This window comes from Silurus meridionalis, chromosome 2 (assembly GCF_014805685.1).
Source record: "Silurus meridionalis isolate SWU-2019-XX chromosome 2, ASM1480568v1, whole genome shotgun sequence".
NCBI lineage: Eukaryota > Metazoa > Chordata > Actinopteri > Siluriformes > Siluridae > Silurus > Silurus meridionalis.
The window spans coordinates 25113023-25137049 of NC_060885.1; the positions used below are offsets into that span (position 1 = coordinate 25113023).

Below are 24027 nucleotides of genomic sequence, written 5' to 3' on the forward strand. Positions count from 1 at the left end.
TTGTGCTGCATTGTAACTTCTCCACCTAAGGTAAAAAGAAAGCTCTGGGTAAATATTTCCCCCAGTTCCACTGATAAAGACTAAATCTCTTTGTCAATGCAGATCCCTCTCAGACTCTGATGGCAGTAAACAAATGCGACACTACAAGTCCTTGGAGTGACTGCGTTTGCTCTCGCTTACTCACGAAGCTTTTCTTTTGTGATTGAAAGAGGTTTTTTTCTAAAAGTATTCAAACTCAACAAATTTTGGCCTACTAGTGAAAATCTTGCCCTATTTTGTTGAGTGGAAAGTCATCACCGTGTTTATAAATGTAATGTGACGTAAACAGGTTGTGATTATAACACTCATATTGCGTGTTTGTTTTCACAGGTGATGGACTGGACAACAGTGTGGCCTCCCCCAGTACGGGTGATGACGATGACCCCGACAAGGAGAAGAAGAGGAATAAAAAGCGTGGCATTTTCCCCAAAGTAGCAACGAACATCATGCGAGCATGGCTCTTCCAGCACTTGACAGTAAGTAGAAATTAGTGATCTGTCTATCGTTCTTCCTTCAGCTTTCTCTGTCTGCTAAAACCTTCAAAACCAAATGAATCCAAAACCATTAAACTGCATCATGTCTGTTTATGCTTTAAGGTTAAGCAGAAAAGATTGAATAGATCAGCATTATTAAGAGAGTAGTCTGTTGCTCTCCCCAATTTGCTCTTATTGCTGGAGCATGAGGGAGTTTAAAAAATGAATTGCTGCACATGATAGATTTTTCGAATGAGTGTGTTTTGGCGAATGTGTGTGGCCATTATTTAGCATGGAGGTGGCTATGACAGTTCAGTATGAAGCTATTGGCAACGAGTGCATGTGTGTGTGTGCATGTGTGTACGTGTGTGTGTGTTTGTGTGTGTGTGTGTGTGTGTGTGTGTAAGAGCGAGAGAGAGAGAGAGAGAGAGACACAGACACCGCGGTTAGCTGTCTGCGGGCATCTCCACCTGCAATAGAGGTGTTAGGGAAGCACACTGTGTTGATGTGGTTGGCGCTTCCTCTCACTGTTGATGAACTTTAGTTCCTCTGTTTTGTTCACCACAAACTAATCTGAGCATGGCAAAGTCGTCTTCATACATCTTATCTTCTCACATTATCACCACTGACTGAGCACACTGTTAAATTACACAAGGCGCTCGCAGGCCTGGCGGCGACTTTTGCGTAACCCCAGGTCTCACTTAAACAGTAAAAGTGGGTCCCTTTGTGAATATAAATGCTAAACAGATGACTTTATGATTTGTAGAGTGCACACCTATTATGGCCACCAGTCATTGTTTCAAGGTGTTGAAAGGCAATGTGTTTCCAACCACAGCAGAGTCAAAGAGAACCCATTTGATCATTTCCAAAGCCTGCCCATGTGGTCACCCTCACTGCTCACATCTGTGCCACAGAAAACTACCTCAGGGGCCCCTGAAACCTTCATCTGCCCCTGGCCCCCCCTTTACCCTGACACACACACATTAAAACATATAGAGTCACTGCTGCTAACCATCACCTTTAGGGGCCCCATGAGATAGGTGTGTGAAAAGAAAGCCATTTGCTAGTTCACACACATTGCACTCACTTGCACTAGAGCTAGGAGTGATTGGTGAGAGCACACTGTCTGCTTTGACCTGGTTTACTGGCCGTGAGGAAAGTGCTGGATTATTGCTTTGTGTGTGTGTGTGTGTGTGTGTGTGTGTGTGTGTGTTGTGAGTGTTTGAGCACACTCTTTGGCGGACAGACAGTGCAGCTAAATGTGGAGCCGCTGGCAGGGAGGCTGAGTTTCTGCCAACAGCAGCCCCCTCAACCACAGGAGGCCTCCAGAGCACCCAGAACTGAAATATTGAGAGAGGAAAAAAAAGAAAGAGAAAGAATGGGAGCAGTGGAGGAAAAGAAAGAGAACACAATAAGTTGAAATATCATGCTTGCCAAAATGGTGACTATGCAGAGAGAGCTAGGAGTGGTGTTGGGGGGATGCAGGAAGAAGAACCAACAGTATTTTACTGTACCCTCTATACAGCACAACATGCACCACACAGTGCCGAAAGAAGAAAACGTAGAATTTCTGAAGCAAACTAGATGTGTACACAAGTTTACTGACCTGGACAGGAGTCATGAACAGTTTCACCATGAGAAAAGGAGAAAAAATACACAAAAGTAATTGGGAGGAGTTCTAGCAACGCACCCACTCTTCGACCAGTTTAGTGTGTAAATGGGTCTTTTTCTTAGAGATAGTGCCCAGTGGCAGTGGCAACCAGCCTTAAAAACAGTGCAGGCTTATGAAAGCCCTAATTTACTGTGTTAGTCTCAGGCTGTTGTATTGTAAGGCGAGACACTGGCACTCTAGATACCCGCAAGTCAAGGGAAATGAGGAGGCATCTATGCTACATGAACCAGTGAAGCCATTGTACAGAAGCGGAAATGTGAGGTGGGTGGTTAGGCGAGATTACTATGCCAGGCTGTGGAGTCAGGGAAAGGAGGAGGTGAATGAGAATGTGCATAAATAATGGATAGAGGCAGCAGACAAAATGGTTTGCATATTTTCTTGTTAAGTATTTTCTTCAGTTCAAAAATTATCCTTCTAATAACTAATAAGTATTTATTAATAGCCACTTTTGAGTGTTTTACTTTGCTGTAAATCAACAGTGTAAAACATTGCAGTAAACCTTTCATCTCAAAAAGGAGAAATCCAAACTCCTTTGCTGTTGCAGTTGTTCTTTCTCCAAAGTTTGTTTGTTCTGTTTATCAATTGTTCCAGACATCCTGGGGAGAAATGCAAGACGCTACATCCTGCCTTATTTTTCTGTAACTCTTTCGTTCCCACCTCCTCGAAACGTGTTACTATACTGCTTAACTCCTTTTGGTGTACATTCTTCTTTAACTGGCCCAAAAATGTCCAGCAAATCGAAGCCTCTGGCTCGGCATGCATGTGGTTTTGCACTTAGCTCTCCAATGAAAAGGCAATTTGCAAAATTATGTGATAGAGTAATTAGATAAAATTCAGGCTTCAAATGGTTGCAACTCAGCCGCAGCAAAGCCCTGGCATGGAACAGCACTGTTCAGCCGGTGCTTGTAACTTAGTGCTTTCTCTTATTTGTATACAGAGCTGTAGAGCAGGGTGCTCTATCACAGCTCGTAAAAATCCAAATCACAGCATGATGTCCTACGTCCAGTTCTTTTTATCACTTGTTCATGTTAGAAAAAACTGCAAATTCAATGGGGCCCTAAATTATCGCTGGAATGTGCACAAATGCTAGTGACATTTATTTTAAAACTGGGCTAAATCATGCTGTCACCACTGTCAACAATACTGCATTTTTTTCTGTACCAAGACCAGGTGTGAAAAGTGCAATAAGTTGTTTTTTAAGCTCAAGGCTAAAACAGCAGGGGGTGATAGGTGCTATGCCCTCTACAGGAAATTTGAGGGTGAATTTGTTCCCCTACAGTTTGAGTTTTGAAATGTTGGTGCATAGCAGTAAGATTTTGTGTCTTGCCCTTGTGATGATCTCCTACATTCACTCTGCAGAAATACAGATGTTCAGCATATGACCTGCAAATCTAATAATGCACTGGAAGGCACAGTGAAGTTTTTTCAAACTTCTCCATTTTAGCCTAGAACAACACTGGAGTTGTTGAGGCATTTTTTTTTGTACAGGATAGTAAACTTCAAAAAGAGCATTCAATTTGGATTTGTTCTGCAGAATCATGATTACATTAATCAAATCATATTAAATAAAGAATGAATGGGGGAAAAAACACGAAAGTGTTATGTTTTTTATTTACCTAATGAGTTGAAAGTAGCATTTGATCCATTGTGTTTTTTCAGGCTTTTCTGTCAGCTTCAACAGTGTTACCAAACTGTATCCATAAAACTAATAATGCCTGGATATGTTATGACAGTAGAGATGAGCATTATCACGAGAATGGGAAATTATTTATATCAGAAAGAAAACTTTAAATGTATATACAGTGAGGAAAATAAGTATTTGAACACCCTGCTATTTTGCAAGTTTTCCCCACTTAGAAAGAGGACTTGGAGGGGTCTGAAATTGTCATCGTAGGTGCATGTCCACTGTGAGAGACATCTAAAAAAAAAATCCAGAAATCAAAATATATGATTTTTAAACTATTTATTTGTATGATACAGCTGCAAATAAGTATTTGAACACCTGTCTATCAGCTAGAATTCTGACCCTCAAAGACCTGTTAGTCTGCCTTTAAAATGTCCACCTCCACTACATTTATTATCCTAAATTAGATGCACCTGTTTGAGGTCGTTAGCTGCATAAAGACACCTGTCCACCCCATACAATTAGTAAGAATCCAACTACTAACATGGCCAAGACCAAAGAGCTGTCCAAAGACACTAGAGACAAAATTGTACACCTCCACAAGGCTGGAAAGGACTATGGGGAAATTGCCAAGCAGCTAGGTGAAAAAAGGTCCACTGTTGGAGCAATCATTAGAAAATGGAAGAAGCTAAACATGATTGTCAATCTCCCTCGGACTGGGGCTCCTTGCAAGATCTCACCTCGTGGGGTCTCAATGATCCTAAGGAAGGTGAGAAATCAGCCCAGAACTACACGGGAGGAGCTGGTCAATGACCTGAAAAGAGCTGGGATCACCGTTTCCAAGGTTACTGTTGGTAATACACTAAGACTTCATGGTTTGAAATCATGCATGGCACGAAAGGTTCCCCTGTTTAAACCAGCACATGTCCAGGCATGTCTTAAGTTTGCCAATGACCATTTGGATGATCCAGAGGAGTCATGGGAGAAAGTCATGTGGTCAGATAAGACCAAAATAGAACTTCTGGGTCATAACTCCACTAAACGTGTTTGGAGGAAGAAGAATGATGAGTACCATTCCGAGAACACCATCCCTACTGTGAAGCATGGGGGTGGTAGCATCATGCTTTGGGGGTGTTTTTCTGCACATGGGACAGGGCGACTGCACTGTATTAAGGAGAGGATGACCGGGGCCATGTATTGCGAGATTTTGGGGAACAACCTTCTCCCTCAGTTAGAGCATTGAAGGTGGGTCGAGGCTGGGTCTTCCAACATGACAATGACCCGAAGCACACAGCCAGAATAACCAAGGAGTGGCTCTGTAAGAAGCATATCAAGGTTCTGGCATGGCCTAGCCAGTCTCCAGACCTAAACCCAATAGAGAATCTTTGGAGGGAGCTCAAACTCCATGTTTCTCAGCGACAGGCCAGAAACCTGACTGATCTAGAGAAGATCTGTGTGGAAGAGTGGGCCAAAATCCCTCCTGCAGTGTGTGCAAACCTGGTGAAAAACTACAGGAAACATTTGACCTCTGTAATTGCAAACAAAGGCTACTGTACCAAATATTAACATTGACTTTCTCAGGTGTTCAAATACTTATTTGCAGCTGTATCATACAAATAAATAGTTTAAAAATCATACATTGTGATTTTTGGATTTTGTTTTTTAGATTATGTCTCTCACAGTGGACATGCACCTACAATGACAATTTCAGACCCCTCAATGATTTCTAAGTGGGAGAACTTGCAAAATAGCAGGGTGTTCAAATACTTATTTTCCTCACTGTATAAAAAAATTATAGTTTAGCTTTTCTAAGTCATGTTACAAAGTAGATATGCCCAAATGACAGACTCACTCATGACTGATAGGATCTGTGAAGCAATTCATACTGTATATTCATCAATTGGAGGTGAGGTGAGGTGAGAATCTACTTTATGTTTTTACTCAGGACTATTAAAGACCCCAAAAATGTTGGCCCTCCGAGTTTGTCTATGTGAGCTGTGTACTTAGGGATTATTCCCAGTGGCCAAAACCAAAACACCAAAAAAAAAAAAAGTATCCTGGCCATTAAAGATCAGGGTTCAACCAGACCTGTGATGCCATTAGTCATGGATTGTTTATTGCTGAAGCATTAGGATGTCAGCATGCTGGTCACCCAATGCAACCCTAGGCATGCTGTGTGGCCTCTTACCTGGCAGGAGGCCTTGCTAGAAGCCCTCACCTCCTAGCAGCTTCATCACTATTTCTGCAATGGACAACCTCTTGGAGACTTGAAAAATTAAAATGTAAAAATCCATAACAACTGCAAAAATCTATGACTGGAATTTTTTTATAGTTAGATTTATTATGCATGCATTTGCACAATCAGCATTCATTCAGATTAATATTTGAAAAATTCAGTTAAATGTTATGTGGCTTTGACAAAAATATAAGACAAAAATATTTTTAAATCTATTTCTGTATACTGTAGACGACATTAGCTGGGGATGTTACAACATTTATTTTGTGCTGATATTGTGGTTGTGTGGTCTGTGTGACCTCACAGACAAATGACTTTCAACAAAATAGTATAAGAACTTCCTTAAAATTATTGGGGTATATGTTTTGTAATGGGTTTGAGGTGATACCAGGTTGCTTTTGTCAGATTTGGCAACCCTGTTACTGAAGAAAGGCAACCACAAGTGGTCTAATACCAAGTCTCAACAGGTCTGAACTGCTGAACGATTTTTTATCTCGATCTCCACTGCACTTCTGCCCTAAATTCCTTTATAGCTTGTGTGTAACTGTTTTTCTTTTGCAGTCATCTAAGCATCTGTCCTCAGTTGCTTTCAACACTTCTTTTGCTTCAGCCTTTTTTTTCATTGATAATGAAAATGCTATATGCGTGTGTAAAGCATGACTTGAGGCTTGTTACTCTAGGTTAATGGCAAAAAGAAGCTGCCAAGTCAATCAGGACAAGGACTATCTATTGAGCAATGGTGCACCCCCACCCGTCACCCACCTCCCACACCTTGTAATGAAAACATCATCAATTACTCCAGTGACAGGCTCCTGGGATGTGGGGCAGGCCTTGTCTTTGTGGGATGGACACTCTAGCCACCCCCCATGTCCCCCGGAGAGAGAGAGAGCGAGAAAACCACATGTATCAATCATTTGCAAGCCTTCCAGGCTGACAAGGTAAAGACACTGGTGTGTCTTTTGAAGAATGGGTTGAATTGGCAGACCCCACATGGGTCGCCAGTGGCTGATGGACGCCTCCCTGTCACTGTTGATGGTGGCTTTTCTCTGACCATCTGTGTCATGATTGATGAGTGGGACACTGGCAGGACTTTCTCTTCTGTAACTGCAGTGTCCCAAACATTGGCTTTGACAAAACATTATACATCATTATGCTGTTAATGAGAAACAGTCTAACAGTGACCTCTTCCTGTATCTATTTTTCTCTCTTCCTGGCTTTCCCTTCTTTCTCCAGCATACTTGTCCACTATCTCTGCATGTAACATCCGCAATAGAGTCTCAGATCTGTTGAGAATGGGCATCCATGGTCATTTCAGACTTATTCAAGCCCTAAACTATATCATATATAAATCACTGTTTATCCATTTGGCATGCACCACTTTCCAGGTGGACCTCATTTAATACTACACTTTCAGCTTGTTAACAGCTTCTGTCGATGTCTGCACTTTTAATGTTTTGTCTGCTGGGCTTGACATGGTTTTTTCATTATCAGAAGCTTGTGAGAAGTTAGCTTTTGTGGGTGATTGCAATCTCAACTGGCTTCTTCTAAGCATAGCAAGCAGGGAAGGTTGGGTGTTTTAGAATAAACTGGCATGCTTAACCCTGTTAAGTTTTGGTTTCCATGCAGCAATGAAAGGCCTAGTCATCATAGCCCCTTAAAGACTGTCCCTGGTGTGAAGTTTCTTGCTGCAGCGTCTCACTGGAGTCAGCATAATATGTCCTAGAAGTCCTGAGGTCTGTCATGTTATATCTGTCAGTACGCTGTTACTGTAATACAACATATATATGCAATAATTGCATGCAAACATATTGTCTTATAGGGCATTGATATTCCAGGATTCTGAGATATGATTGATTCCACTAGGGCAGATGGAGGCAAAACGTGTAAAAAGGGACAAAAAGAGTAATGTCTTGAGTTCAGTTAAAGATAAAGCTGCATAAACCTAGGGAGTGAGGTGACAATACTCTGGCATGTATCTGAATCTGGTCATGATGAAGAGTTTAGTATGAGGCCAGTGCAGGCATGGATGATCTACTTCTGTGTGGGTCTTTGTCCTGTCTATGTAACACCCTGCAGTGCTTGAGGATTTTTCTGCTGGAGTCAGCAGCTCAAAACCTTTACTTACAGTGGCTTCAGCTCTCAGCTCCACCCCAAGAGAACCTTCTTGCAGAAGTCGTTTAGTAAGGACTTCTTTAGGAAAAACCACACAAGCCATTGCCATCTTAAACACTTTTTTTTACCGGCTTTTCCTGGTCTCTTAATTTTAAGCAAAGGCAAAATTGGTGAAATAAACATACGCTCTTAATCAGGCATACTTGGCACCTGATAGTGGTGTCACCCACTATCAAATTTAGAAACAAATAGTGTACAAAATCGTTTGCTGTTTTTAACAGGTCATTGGCTACAATTAATTTTTGCTATTAGATTCACTTGTAGCTATAAATTAATGGGTCGTGGATGTCCATAGTATCAAAATGAAGACACTTTTTTCCAAGTGAAGAAGAAAATCATGTGAGTGTGTCTAAGACACTTTAAACTGTAAGGTTTATCTTATTCATTCTAGCTCTATCCAATAGTTGGAAAATGATGAGCTGCATGCCAGTGCAATAGGAGATGCATGGCTATATGGGTACTGCATTCAGGGTACCTGCTGATCCTTGTCATCCCCATGGAGATTCAATGGCAGCACAACTATCCATCCATGCACTGACTCTGAGATGGAGTGTGTTGTACATGCTCCAAGCCAGATGCGATTCAATTTCATTTGATTAAATCCCTACATCAGCTAACAGTACTCACTAAAAACAGCAGGTTGTGTGTGTGTGTGTGTGTGTGTGTGTGTGTGTGTGTGTGTGTGTGTGTGTGTGTGTGTTTGAGAAAGAGAGAGAGAAACAATCTTTCTTCTCCCTGCTCCATTTTGGTAGTTTTGGATTAGGTAGTGCAAAGAGTCAAGGCCCTACACGCTTGTTTGTTCTCACTTTTCTTCATCTGTGACCAGCTTTCTCCTCCCCAGCAGCCTCTCCTGTGAACATAAATTTAAACAGTGAGGGCAAAAGGCTAATTATCATAAATAGAATAATAATATTGCATGGGTTATTCCCACCTCCTCATTCAAATATGCTTCCTTAAAGTATCAAATTTCAGCCTTATTAGCTAAAAGATTTCCTTGAAAGTACAGGCGCAGGAATGGTCAAGGAGTAATATAGTAACCTGATTCTGTTCCCATTTAATGCACCGTGAGCTTCCATACCATGGGGGCCTCCTCTGACCTCTGCACTGATCCTGAGTTTGGCTGAGAGAACAGAGGAGGAAAGCAAATGCTGTGCCTATGTAGACGTTGATAGCTTTTTGCATTTCTCTCTCGTTACACTTGACAATTTCCAACACAACAGTTTGTTTTCTTTGGCATAATGCGAAGCAAGCCTAGCTGGTGCATCTTTGTATACTTATGCAAAAGTGGCTTATTCTTTCCGGAGAGAGTTTAGGTAGATATGTGTGGCACCAGACGGCTTTTGGTTATACCTACCTGATTTGCTGCCTCCTGCTGAGTGCCTTCCAGCTGCGGTTTGGCATGCCACGTGGCCTGCCTCGTTTGCTTTTCAATGTTCCCCCTACTCAAATAGGCTGTAATTACAAGCTTAAAGAGGTTTAGTGGTCCAGTAAACTACGTAATCGCCCCCACCCCCACTCGCCTGAATTAACCCCGAGTCATCAGGTGCAGGCCAGCCACTTAACAGTAAGCTTAAAGCTTGTGCAACCCTCTCTTATTACCCCATGACTGTGAAGCAGCAGGTGTGTGGCAACACACATCACCTTTAAACATGTTAAATCTGGCTTTCTGTCCCCTTTGCTGGAGTCTGTAATGACAGTGAAGAACTGGTTCAGCACCCCCTATTGTTTACACTTTTCTCAGGTCAGTGATAGCCTTTAGCTGCCACCACCTGTCTTTATCCACCAACTGTAGCAGCTTCACAAAACTGATCAAGAACAATCCAAAATACAACATAAGACCTTTACATGGTGTATTGTAAAAAGTAGCATCAAAGTTTAGCTCTCCAACAAATGCACAGTAAGACTAAGCATATTGCACAAAATAGCAATTTCACATAGCAGAGAATAAGTATTGAGTACAGTTGTATAATGAACACGTGTGTGTGTGTGTGTGTGTGTGTGTGTGTGTGTGTGTGTGTGTGTGTATGTGTGTGTGTGTGTGTGTGTGTGTTTGTAAATGCCAGTGGTAGAATTGCCAGATCTACTGCTCGTGCAAAACATACATCTGCAATATGTAAAGCCATTCAAATGCTTGCACCTATTCCTCCAAATAAAGTGGTCCTTACTTTTCCTCAGGCCCTAAACTTTAGTTAGTCTCTGCCCAGCTAATTTTGCATGTTATGCTATGGATCATTACTGCAGGTCTGGATTTAATGATGTAGCATCTCATCCAGCTACAGAAAGCTTAGTGGTTTACTTTGAATATGATCTGTAATCCAGACCATTTCCCTGCATTAATTGTTCACACATTTTTCCCAAGTGCAACCAAATCAAGTGGATTTGTTCCCTAGCCATAGGCTCTACAGCACACCCTCGCCCCAAAACCAACAAATGATGTTTTTAACATGGAACGACTAATTAGTCTGCTAAGACGAGTTTTGACACATTTCCTTTCCTTTTTTTTTAATTTCCAGGACAGATTAAATGATAAAAAAGGGGTTCTATTGTGTGAAATTTCTCCAGTGTTTCCTGGTTGTAGAATAAGACTTTCTAAAAACAGGGGCTGTGAATTATTCATGTGCTGGCTTTGTGTTCATTTAGTTGGTTGTGAACTTCGCATCGCTGCCCTATGAAAGAGGTTCTTCAGCATTCCCAGCCACTATAAGCCAGTCAGGCAGCAGGCATCTTTAAACCCTGGCCTCCAGTTGTTTTCCAAATGTGAGCTATTATTCTGCCCCTCCCCCACAAAATTTGACCACAAAACACACACACACACCCCCACTCACACACACACACACACACTTACACAATTTTATTTATTTTTTTATTATTCATACTAGGATTTTAGGATGAGATGGGGTTGCAAAAGCTTTGTGCTGTTATTTTCCCCCTTACTATTTTTCTCTCACTCTATTGCACCCTCATTGTCCCCCTTCAAAGCCTGTGTTGTTGCTGCCTAACGAGGGTCAGTGCTGTAAATTTATGCCACCTACACAAAAAGGAATTTGCTGTGACTTTTCTCGGAGGGATATATCGGAACATTTAAGAGTAATATCTTCAGATTTGCATCTCTTATTTGATATTGAAAACGAAGGTTTATGGTGCCATTTGATGCTGTCTCCATGACTAAGACAACAATAAGCACTTGATTCTCCCATGGAAACAATGAGTATATATGCAGATGTTGAAGGTAATCTGGGAGCTTGTGGGCCTGGCGAGCTCAACATTAACACTAGCTAAGCTGTTGGCAGAGGAACAGTAAACTTCTGCCCAAATCTGTTTATTCAGAAGCGCATGGAGAGAGGTAGAAGCCTAGGCTTTTTTTCCTAGAGAGAGAGCGCATCTGAGATGGGCTGTTGATGTGATACTCTGAGGACACTTCGGCCAAAAAGGCCCCCGGATGCAGCCCCAGGCATTCCTGAGGGGCAGCTCAGTTTCCATGGGGATTAGGTCCATCGAATACATAGGTGAGACAGCAGAAAAGATTCAACTAAAAAAAAGACCCATGCACCTGAAAATAGTTCCCTGGTGATTTTGGATGTGTGGAAACTGCCTGACAGGAAAACAATTCTGTAGTGCCTGCTATGCAGTTTTGTTGGCAGAGCAGATATTTGGAGGTTATGACTAGACACTGAATCTGGGAACACCCATTCATATCAAGCTTAGTGTTCTTAGGCGTGGAGATATTTGCTAATTTTTCTCTAGCTGTAGTTTAAGAATTGCACCTCCTGTCCTCTGTTTAGCACCCTTGGGGAAATCATAAGCCACAATTTTATCACAGGCTCGATATTATACGTTAATCTTGTGCAAAAAGCCTCTTTAATCCGAATCACACTAGAAGAGGAGAAACGTTGCTTTAAATAGAAAAATGATAATAACACTAATGTGGCTAATAAAGACCAATCAGGGCTGGGGAAGAGCTGGATGGTTTTGGCTAATTGTAATTAACTGGATAGATAGATCACATAAAGAGATGTCCACCATCAGCTCTAGGGAGGGTGTGTTCATTCCACCCGGCCTAGCCAGTGCCAAATGTTGACTAATTAAGAAATATGTCCAAAGCTCGAGTTGGAGGAGAACATGAGTTGAAGGAGAATCACAAAGATTAAAGCAACTTCTGAAATAAATCTCAGCACTGAGTGAACTGAAGGATTACATTTGGTGGTGTGATACAATGCACTATTGGAGCTGATCCTGACACCCCCTCCTCAATAGAGAATCCACAGCTGGGCCTGAATTTGCCCACAAAAACATCAAGCAGTAACTTATATTACATCACTTTCAATAATACTGCCGCTACGATCTGATTTATGGAGAAATTATTTTCGAGTAGCCCTGCAGTGCTGCCCCCTTGTATATAGTACCCTAATCTGAAGTCATTTAGTATAAGGGGACATGAGTAAGTGTGTGTGTGTGTGTGTGTGTGTGTGTGTGTGTGTGTGTGTGTGTGTGTGAGAGGGGGTGGTGGTGGTGGGGGGGTGTTGTCTGTACTGGGACTGGTGCTTTTCACAGAGAAAGGAGGGGTTAGTCCCAGGCTCTTATCTCCCTGTTAGAGCTTGGACTCTACACTCAGCCCTTACAGGCTTGGGCCAAGGAGGCCACAAAGGAAACAAGCTTTTTTAGACCTATTGGTACTTGAAAACATATTCTCTCTGTCTCTCTCTCTCTCCCTCTTTCTCCCTCTTCCGATAAGATTCATGATGGTACAAAAAAATGCACAGGGAGGACACAGCTCTCCTGGCATGCTTGGTTGCAGACAGGCTGGAAATTCTGATGAAAGGAGTAGTATATTTAGACAAGACATATCATTAAGATAGGCGGAGGAAAGTCAGGGAGGATGCGTCGATATTTTCCATCTGTTCTTTGAATGTTGTTTTTGCATTTTTGGAAGAAAAAAACAGCAAATGAGCCTGAGAAAACTTACCCAGGCCATCTTGACTAGTCGATTAAAATATCCAGGCTTTCTTAACCCATACATTAAGGACCATACTCTTACAAATAATGTGTCCCTCCATGACAGATACTTATGTATATATGACAAATATTGTTATTGTAAATAAGTATTAACTGTTATATATAAACTGGATATGCTAACTTGATTTCACTTTGATGTAAAGGAGTATGTAAACGTACATGGTCTCCTATGACGAATTGGCCTCCTGTCCAGGGTGCCCTTAAGCCCAGTGTATCCAGTATTACCTCCAGATTCACTCCAACTATAAAGTGGTTCCTGAAATTAAATAAATGTGTACAAAGTGTAAATATGTGTGTGCACATTATGATTTCCTGAGCTTGATTTTTTTAATGTCTTGACCAGGTAAAATCCAGATACAAATATTTGTGTGGCTTTTTCTTATGTACCCATACTAAAGGAATGCTTTGATATAATGGAATAGGTCAGAAGAGAGTGGTCATGTCATGTGGGCAGTAGGAAGTAGTAAATGTGGGGAAATCTAATGGAGGAATGAATTCGAGGAGAGACTGTCAAAACAGGCTTTAAGCACCATGGGAAACATGGGTAATCAGGCCCTAATAGCGCTATTATTGAGTTTTGTGATATGTACCTCCCCTCCCTTCGGCCTTACTCTCTGTGAAACCTTTTCGATTGGAAGCAGAAGTGTTGTAGGATTTACTCTAACAACAAAAACGAAGCATTTGCTGTTTTCTACAAAGGAAAGGAAATTATGCATAAAAGGTATTGTTCATGTATATGTGCTCAGATTAGATGATATAACTCCAGAGGTGGACTATAATGAAAGTATAAGCTTAATTTAGGCAAGTACAATAAACATAAAAACAATTATAACATTTAGTTCACCAACTAGAGCTCCTTTGCACCATACACAGTTGGCAGGCATAACATGGCAGAACTTAAATTATTGCATAGGGTTAGGATTTAGTATTACTATTTGAATGACAGTGAGATATAGAGATGATTCAAAGACTCCCAAAAGCAACATGTCGTCTCTCAGTCTACAATCTGGACCATCCAGAGCCATCTTTGGAGTAGGAGTGTGTGTGTGTGTGTGTGTGTGTGTGTGTGTGTGTGTGTGGGCCAGCCAGCTGTAGAACAGGCCACATTTGTGTTGTCTTGTAGCCTCTGGCATGGCTTTTCCTAAGCTCAGTCACAAGACCTATGTTCCCATGTCTGTCCCACAGCCTACAGAATGGTTCATGCAAATCCTCACACACATTATGATGCTATCATTTTTTACTCGCTATAAATCACAGTATAAACTGTGATACTACATAAAATTAAATCATAAGTTATTGTGATCTGGTAATATCTAGGTTCAGATGACTTTATGATAGTCTCTGCCAAAAAACAGATCCTGCTCTTTTGGCCACATAAAATTAGGCAGGATATAAACTTAACTCTGGACAATAGTGGCAAATAAGAATGGATGAAAGCAAGGAAGGGAAGGAAAAAAAGAGGCTGGAGGCAACGTTGCAATTATAAATTTCTGCATGAAATTAGCCACAGTTTGTTCCAATTACTGACAGTCAGATCACATGGAGACGACTGAGCAATATAAAAACAACCCCCTTTCTCTGTTAATCACAGCAAATAAATTTACATAAAAAGTAACATTAAAAACATTTCAGTTTATCAAATGCAAAAAAACAAGTTTATAGACAAATTATTTTTGTTGTTATATATTGTTTTTTTGTATTTGCAATATAACAAATAAAATATTACTAAATAAAAGCTTCTACTAGTCACTAACATGTCATGGAATGTTTATTGTTATACTGGAGACCACAAGTTGTGTTGAGTCCACACCTTGGCCCAGTTTAAGGATATGATACAGGCCCTAGTAATGGGTTTAGACATACTAAAATGTATGGGAATGGACACTAGCTAACTCATTTATAAAGCTACTTATGATTGAGATTATAGCCTATGAACATCCTATAAGTCACTGGTCTGAAGCTAGAGGTATTATGGGCACATAAATATAGGATAATAATCTATTTTAAAGGATGCTGTACACCATTCTCTCGTGTACACTTTCCATTTTAAAAGCCCTATAGATATTAGTGTTCTGGTTAGCAGATTCCACTCAGGTTCACCCTAAGTAAGATTAAAAAAAAATTTAGGGATGAAATATACTCCTCCATTTTCTGCCTAATTTGTCTTTAATTTCTCCATCTTTAATTGGTTGTTAATTCCCACCCACTAGTTAACGTTCCCCTTGCAAACAACTTCATAATGCAATGTAACACACTTGGAGGAAAACTCTGAGTTCCATATTCTATATAGAATATGGATGCATGAGCTTATAATTGGCTAATGTTTCCACGACATGGTTGAGACTTACCATTTTTATGCCACACATTGCTGCAGCATTATTGGGACTTGCCTTCCGACCTCTGAATTCTACAGTAAACATATTTAATTGCATGCCTCTGCCAACTGTTATAAAAGGGAAACATTTATTATATAAGCCCATCAAATTTAGTACAGATGTACATACAGGTGTTACTGATGGTACTGAAACAGTTAGATTTGAATACTCTTTATTCCACAGGGAAGATGTGTTTAGAAATTTCATATTTTGTATTCATGGCAGCACAGCCAAGGGGCACTGCACTGAAATAAATGAGAGTGGTGTTGTACAACATGGCACTCCTAATTAATGTTTTTGTTTCTACACTTCACTAAACTTTATAATTGGCATGCCTTTTTCACTGCCATTAATTACATTATTTCATATTCCATTAATGGCTCTAAGAGAGACATACCTTGCTTTCTTGCACTAATTAACAAATGCTTTGCCACTTTTTGCTCTCAATGTGTGAGTCGCATCTCCCTCCTGCATTGCAGCAGCACTAGCGAACACATTCATTAATTTATTTATTTACACACTGTGCTTTTGTGTATGTGTTTTTTGCAGCACCCCTACCCTTCAGAAGAACAGAAAAAACAGCTGGCCCAAGACACTGGCCTTACCATACTACAAGTGAACAATTGGTAAGTCAATTGTAATTTTGTTTACATGCAAACAATGGATTTGCCTTTGGGAAGCAGTGTGTAATTATTTGTATTAATACCACTCCCACTCCCAAAGTTCAGTATTTCTGAACAACATGCCAGGGTTCTGAGTGTGAAGCTAATAGCAATTCTCGTGAAAATGAGCCTTGCATATCTTTTAAATAATTGTCTAAAACCTAGTCTATACTGCACACTTTCACTGGACACACAGTTATCTAGTTCCTTTGATTTCTTAGTCCCCACTGCTGGAGCCCCAGTAAAAATGGAGTGAGATTTCATCCCAGGTCACATTTCATTGGAGATGGCCATCAGCACATACTTACCATTATTAGCCATGTATAACAAATGGCCTGGGAAAGGTGGGGGTAAGCCACTGAAACCGAGTTCAGGCTGGCACTTTTGATAGCAGTCTTGTAAAAACAAACACCACACATTTATTTTCCACAAGGTTGCAGGTCACAACATGAAAGTGCTACCAACCCTGTGTGAAAGCTTTTATTACATATTCTATAAAGCTAAGAGATTAATATGCCTCTAATCTCTTTTGTTGAATCAATTGGAATTGATGCAGGCAGAGCCTGTGTGTAACAGACCATCTTTGGATATGGGCATTAGCCTAGACTGGAAATATGGGAGACATATTAAAGCCCATTATGGCAAATGTAATTTCTGACAACATAATGCCATTGTTCATTTTGGTACCTTGGAGACAACAGCCTACTCACAATATATGCCTTTAGAGGATTCATTTTCACAAATACTGTATTGGTAATGCACAGTCTCACTAACACTAGGGAATATTGTTGAGGTTATCAATTTCTGTGACCTTCTCATTGGAAATTCTTTTGGCCAAATTATGCCCTGGGGAACAGGTTGTCACATGACTGTACAGCAGGACAAATTGTGCTTCTGTAGGTGTTACTGTGTTAAATTTGTGTATTAATGACAAGGTGATTAAAGTCGAGGGTCTAATCCGAAATCCTGCATGCTGACATATTTATGCTCTACGCACATTCAGTTTTACAATTAATTTGTGTGTTTAAATGTGTGCTGATCTGTGTCTAAGCTACCTGAAAAGTATTTTAGGAAAAAGCGAGGGAAGGAGAGAGAATGAAGGAGAGCTACATATACACACACTCCATGGGGTAGTATGTGGGATCTGCAGTTCCATAGGTTTGTAGTGAGTGGTGGGAATCTCACCATTGGGCGTCTCCATGGCAACCCCTGGTGATGTTACCTCCTAACCCACAGATTTTAAAGGCAACATCCTGAGCTGGGATTCTATTTATCAGGCAAGTCAAAACATAGGGCTAACACAGCACGGAGCAGTCCAAATCCAGACTGATGAAATTCATCAAACGGTGCAAGCAACAGCAGCCACTCAAGCAACAATTATCTCACCTCACAAACATGCACATTTTATTGACATATTTCAGCATGTTTTATTTTAAAAAATAGTGAGACAGTGATTCCTGTTCCCAATCAGCGTATTCAGTGCTATGTTTATATTTAATCCAGTTGTGACTATATGGTTGGTAAAGATCAGCTGTTCTGTCTTAGACTTGTTAAAACACATAGTTCTTCATTATTGATGAGGCTCCTGTTGATTGGCAGGCACAATTAAAATAAAAATGCTAAAGCAGTTGAAGGCATGCATTTAGGAATCATTGGTTCAAAAAGTGGATTTCTGGGTGATTTCTAACTGGATATTTATATATATTTTTTTGCTCCCAATAAGGCACTTTAGATATAAATCTGCGTGGAATGAAAGAATAAATAAAAAAAAGCAAATAGATCAAAACAAATAGGTTAGACGTAGTTTTCTTTCTCACACCCATGCACACAGTGTTATGCTCACATGAGCACTGAAACAGAGACACATGCGTGAGCGCACATTGTTAAGCTGAAACAGACAAACAGTGGGTGGAGAATGTGGATTGACTACAAAATCTATTTTTGGCAACTGTGCTCAGGTTGATTTACAAAGATATTCTGTTATTTTGTAGAATGTACTGTAAAAAAGACTTGTAGATCCACCGCGAAGAGAAGAGAGAAAGGGAGGGACAAAAAAAGCAGAGAGAAGGGGGAAAGCAGTTTTAGTCTCTGATGATAACAGAGCAAGTGTGTGTTCTCAGAATGCTCTATAAAGAGCGCTGATGTGAAATCAATGGGCGGGTCATCGGGTTTCGCATGTCCAGTCCTCCCTTCCTGGCGGAATTTAATAATGCCCTTAAAGATGGTGTTTAAACCTCAGGGATGGATTGTTTTGTCAATAAGACGGCTTTTATGAAAGTCTTAAAAGCATGGCGAGAAGTGTGGCGGCGCTACTTTAGAGAAATAGCGTCCTGTGATCCGGTTTCTCTGCCAGAGAGAGAGAGAGAGAGAGAGAGAGAGAGAGAGAGAGAGAAAATAGTTGCATGATTGGCATGCTTTACCTTGCTAACAGCCAGGCCTGCTTATGATAAAAGCAGTTGAAACTTGTTTGGAATAAGCTATCACTGATTGCTCCATGCTCAGAATGTGTATTCATTGGCATTGACCATTGACCTAGTGTGTATCTCTAATGATTGATACACTGCGGTAGTGATTGTTTATGTGGGTTTAAAGTTTTCATTTGATTCTACATCAGGTGTTTGTTTTAAACACATTAGACACTGATTGTGTGCTCTTTGCATGTACGTGTGTAACCCACAGGAGAATTTACAAGGCTTTCCTAGCACCATGCTGTCAAGGTGCTTTACCATGAATATCTGTGGCTTTTCACTGAAACACCAGCTCAGACTGGGGTTACCCTGCTGAACAAAGACCATATTCTCCCCTTCTCTCTACATAAACACACTGCTACACACCTCTTGTCCTGCCTCACCCCCATGAAAATGCAGGAACGTCAGCCAGTGCAGATTGATGAGGCTCTATATTTTTATTGTTTGTCCTTCTCTGCATTTGGCCTCAATCAGTTCTTGAGTGTTTGCTAACAATTGTGCCATACTGGAATTTCAGCACTTGCTCAGACCTGATCTCTATCAGCATTATGTCAACAACAGACAAGTTGGAGTGGTTTTTTGTGTACGAGATTGTGTTTGCATGTTTCCGTGGATGTGTTTAAAATCATCCTAGAGTTTGCATGTGTCTTTTATGTTGCTTGTGAAAAAAGTGTATACTCCTCATGAAGCCATATTTGATCGTGTGTAAGAATGTATGGGGAAGAGTTAGTTGTTAGTGTGTGCATTGTAACTGTTCCTTTGTTTCCCAGCTTGAGTATGTACTGTATGTGGCAGCTCTGTCTCACTGTGTGTGTGTGTGTGTGTGTGTGTGTGTGTGTGTGTGTGTGTGTGTGTGTGTGTGTGTGTGTGTGTGTGTGTGTGTGCGCATTTAAACAGACTCTGTGAACCATACCATGGTTCAGCCCTCCTTCCACCCATCTTACATCACAGTGAGCCCTAGGCACTGCCTATTTTTCCATTATTGCTGTATTTTTCTGTTTATCTATTTCTACAACATTTGAAAGTTTGAGGGTGGATATGCGGTGCCATGTTTGAAAACACTGGCTGGGTTTTTACTTCTGTTTGTGGGTCCAGACCAAAAAACTGCTAAAAGAATGCAATTTCATTTTTATTTCGCTTGTTAAGTAAATATCAATTAAGCTCTATACAGTTTAGATTATTGATCTGGCTGCTAGCTTATAGATGTTTTGTCCAGGCAGAGAGGAAATGCACCGAATTGGTGATTCAGGTCAACCGATACAAGGCCTCCAACGCTAGAAATGAACAGAACCAATGTACATTGTGAAAATAAGCATGTGAAGTGAGATGTGATGGGTTCTTTCTGTGGTCTTTCTCTCTCTGTCTCTTCCTCTCGTGCACTCTCTAGGCTGGGGTGCAAAGAGTAAACCGACTACAGGCTGCCAAAAATGACCTTATATTGCCCTGCTCCAAGGGAGTGCAAGACCATTTCTCTATCTTTCTCTCTCTCTCTCTCTCTCTCTCTCTCTCTCTCTCTCTATATATATATATATATATATATATATATATATATATATATATATATATATATACCTGTCTAATTTTTTAATTGCATAGAGGTCAATATATAGGCAGAAACACTCCTCAGCCATGCTACCATTTTGCCTATGCATCTCTCTCCATCCCTCACCTTTCCTTTCTCTCTTTCCATCTTCCTGACTAGCCATGTGTTTATAAAGTGAGTCCCAGGGGAACTAGGCAGCCGCCACTGTGCTGTAAAAGCCAACTTCACAGCTCTGTTAATGGAAAGGTTTTAACTCTCTTTGGTGTGAGGAGTTGGGCCAGGGCAGCATGTACTAGAGGATAGAGGGGAGAGAGGGAGTAAGTTGATGGAGTAATAACAACCTAGCCACTCGGGCGCTGGAGGATTAGGCACACCCCTTCCCTGAAAGCCCCTTCTACATCACCACTGTTTTCTTTGGGCAGGGGAGACCTGCCGCAGAGCAGAGCCAGGTAATCCTTGTATTGTTTGTAGGAATTAGGGCTGAGTTAGGTGGTGTTCCCTAAGGTGCATTGGAGCTGGACTCTCCAATCATAAACTTGCTTTCATGTGCAAGAGCTTGTCAAATCTCTGGTGGGGAATGAGGTCAAAAATAGACATGAGATATACAGGTCTAGATATACTGGTTATAGGTCTTGTTGTTTTTCACTATAAATGCAGGTATTAATAGCACTATAAAGACAGAAAGGATCAAATAATTGGATAAAATTTTTTTAAGTAATTACATGGCACAATGCAAAACAAAGTAGTGACTTCTACACAATTAACTCCAGTCAATGGAAATTGTATAGAAGTGTGCGCATGCTGTTAACGTGGTTGCTGTAAAAGATGTATGAATGATGCTGCTCGATTCATGGCCTCCTTCTTCTAATTATGTATTTGTTAGCATTCTAGCCTGTTTAAAGTCTTTGTGAGATAAAACATGCCTGTGTTTAAATATACATAGTTGTATGTGCAGAGAAGGCAGGAATTTGTGGGAGTAAACAAGAGCAGAATAGAAAGAGAGCACGAGTGTCAGGAGTGTAAATGAAATCTGTGCAGCAAACAGCTGGACAGGTTTATTTAAACATAGACCAGGCTGAGAGACTGACCCCAGTTTGACACGAAGTTGGGGGGGGGGCTCAGATGCAGAATTATATGACTTTGATCTGCAGATGAAAATGAAAGGAGTGATGCTCTTATATACCTCTGGGCATGCCAATATGTGACTGAAGACTAATCTAGCTAATTACTTAAGTAAATGGATCTTTGGTTGAGACTTGGATAATGAAGAGAGGTGTGATGTGGGGGAGGTGTGTGTGGGTGTGAATAGTGGCTGAATGGGTAGAATACATTTTTTGATGTGTATATGAGATCAACTGCCAGTGATCTCATGGCATAGTCTCATTAGAACATCTCCACACTTTGGTCGAAAAAAGATCAACTTGATGATAATTACATTCCAAATGCAAACTGTACCCACTATCATTTGTTTCACTGTGAAGGTTTTTGCTATGATAACAGATGTATGGAAGAGTCACCATTCCTCTTCCCGGCATAACCAATGTGCCCTTGTGTGGAATTTTAATATACATGTAAATGTAGCTGAGTGGGTTGAAATGTGATTTCATGAGTGAATTTGGTTGTCTGTGGCCATGCACACATACTGTCACTGTGCTCAGGTTAGATTTGAGAGTAGAGCAGGCTGAATAAAGAAGGCTTGCTGAGGAAAACGGCCTACTTCATATGCATTTAGATAGACAGGCTGCGATATAACCTTTTGTATCTCCAATCTGGATCTTCCCCTAATTGGTCACGCAACAAAAGCAGCTGATGAAAAAGACAATTTCTTGCTTTTAATTGGCCATTTCACGTGCCGATTGGGCTACACCTGGGTTTTTGTAATGAGAATAGGATATTATAAGGGCCCCTGCAGACGAGACAGCAATCAGTTCCACTCTTACTCTGCAAAAAAACTATGAACAAACACACACTTTTGGAGAAGTGGGTCCAGAGGTGATGGGGGAGAAAAAGGCCAGCCTTCTTTTTGCCTCATTTGACTCATAAGTGGCTTTTATTCATCCATTTTTTTTTAAGCCCTGTGTTTTCCCTTTGCCCCCTACTCATTTCACCCAACTTCAGAGGTACCACCAGTGGCGTTTTGCTCCAAAATAGGTCCCCATTGTCCGAGGCTGGGTTGAATAGCCGCTTTCATTGTGTGGCGATGGGAAGTTGAAACTGAATGGACCGTAAATGCAGCCCTGTGGTGAGGCTGGTTTGCGCAGAGGTAAACTTTTTTACTCATAATCAAAGTGAAGTTGGCTTTAGCCACGGACTACTGCATTGACTTTCTCTCTCATACTCTTAGCCCCATTTTCACTAACTTCTTCAACTGTATCACTGGCACACAGGGTAAAGCATGATCATTCATTCATTTTCCTCACAACTACTACAGCTCCCCCTTCCCTTACTACTCATTCCCGCCCTCAATATCTTGCTCTGACTATCTCTTTCTTTCTACCTCCCTCCCTCCCTTGCCTGGTATTGTGTAGCACTTGTCCTTTGTTCCAGTCTTCTAGTGCATCTGGCCCTAGATATGGTGAGGTCCGGGAGAGGAAGCTTAAGATACCTTTAGAAACAGACATCCAAAAATAAACAACAAAAAAAGTTAAATTGTTTCCTCAGTTTCAGGAAAAATATATAGAGTGAGGGGGAGAATAGAGCGAGAGTGGGAGAAGCAGGAAAAGCATGAAGGGCAGAGCTCAGCATATAGCCAAGAGTGACCTGCATCTGACCCTGGAGCCAGTGATTGAGGCAGAATGAAGAAGGCAATAAACGGAATGCCTAGGCCAAGACTCCCCTTGCTCCCCACATTGTTGGTGATAAAACTCCAGACGTTCCCTCATTTAATGGTGTATTGCCATTTTGCTACATTCCTTCCCTACTCTTTTTTTCATAGGCTATACAGTGATGTTTGATCTGGGAGAGTGATACTAGTGATAGCTGTAAAAATAAGACAATAGTTGCTTCTCTGCTTATGGACACAAAACCAGGATTTTAAAAACCAAACATTTTCTAATTAAAGGATATTAGCAGATGAGCACATGAAATGCTCTTTGTCTATAAGTTCATTTTGTTCTTTCTTCTCCATCTTTTTTCTCCCTGTACTCTTTGCCCTCCTGAAAAGAGTAGACTGGCTATTGTTCCCTTTAAAGTCTACTAATTCCCCCCTTAAAGGATGAAATGGAAGTGTCTGACTGTGGCAACAGCAGGGGGACATAAATCAAGTCAGAACCCCTGAGCTTCCTCTCCCAGAGGTCACAAAGGTCACAGGGTCAGCAGAGAAGGTTTCGGTTGAACTGGGTACAGAGTGACAAGAATAGTTTTGTTTGAAAAATGTTCACACTGGCAGAAACCCTCCAAATACTCTTAAGTAAACCAACAAGTACATTTTCCTATATGCCTGGTCTTTGACATTTATGCCTGCTCTTGACATTAATATACCAGTACATTTTCCACTCACTATATTTATTCCCGTGACACAAGTGTGTAAAAAAAATCTATGTCTTGAACATGTGAATCACTTCCACTATAAGGTGCAACATAGTAACCGAAACAGAGACTAAAAACACCATGACATGTCTCTCAAGCATCCAGAGAGAACGAGCAAAGTGCCATTTTGTTGGCTTAGCTGTATTTGCTTGAGGTGGTGTATATTGAAGCTGTGCATGTTTGTACAAGCTTTTAAGCTTTGTGAATTCAGTATACATTTCT

At 40.9% G+C, this 24027-nt stretch overlaps 1 protein-coding gene across 3 annotated transcripts in view; it reads left to right on the forward strand.

The window, feature by feature from the left end:
* Positions 1 to 24027, forward strand: part of meis1b (Meis homeobox 1 b) — a 53722-nt gene that overhangs the window by 23239 nt on the left and 6456 nt on the right. For all 3 annotated transcript variants that reach the window (XM_046864939.1, XM_046864924.1, XM_046864930.1), the window contains 2 exons: positions 370 to 515; positions 16154 to 16230. In XM_046864939.1, the coding sequence (XP_046720895.1) occupies positions 370 to 515; positions 16154 to 16230 (223 nt within the window). The remainder of the gene's footprint in view (positions 1 to 369; positions 516 to 16153; positions 16231 to 24027) is intronic.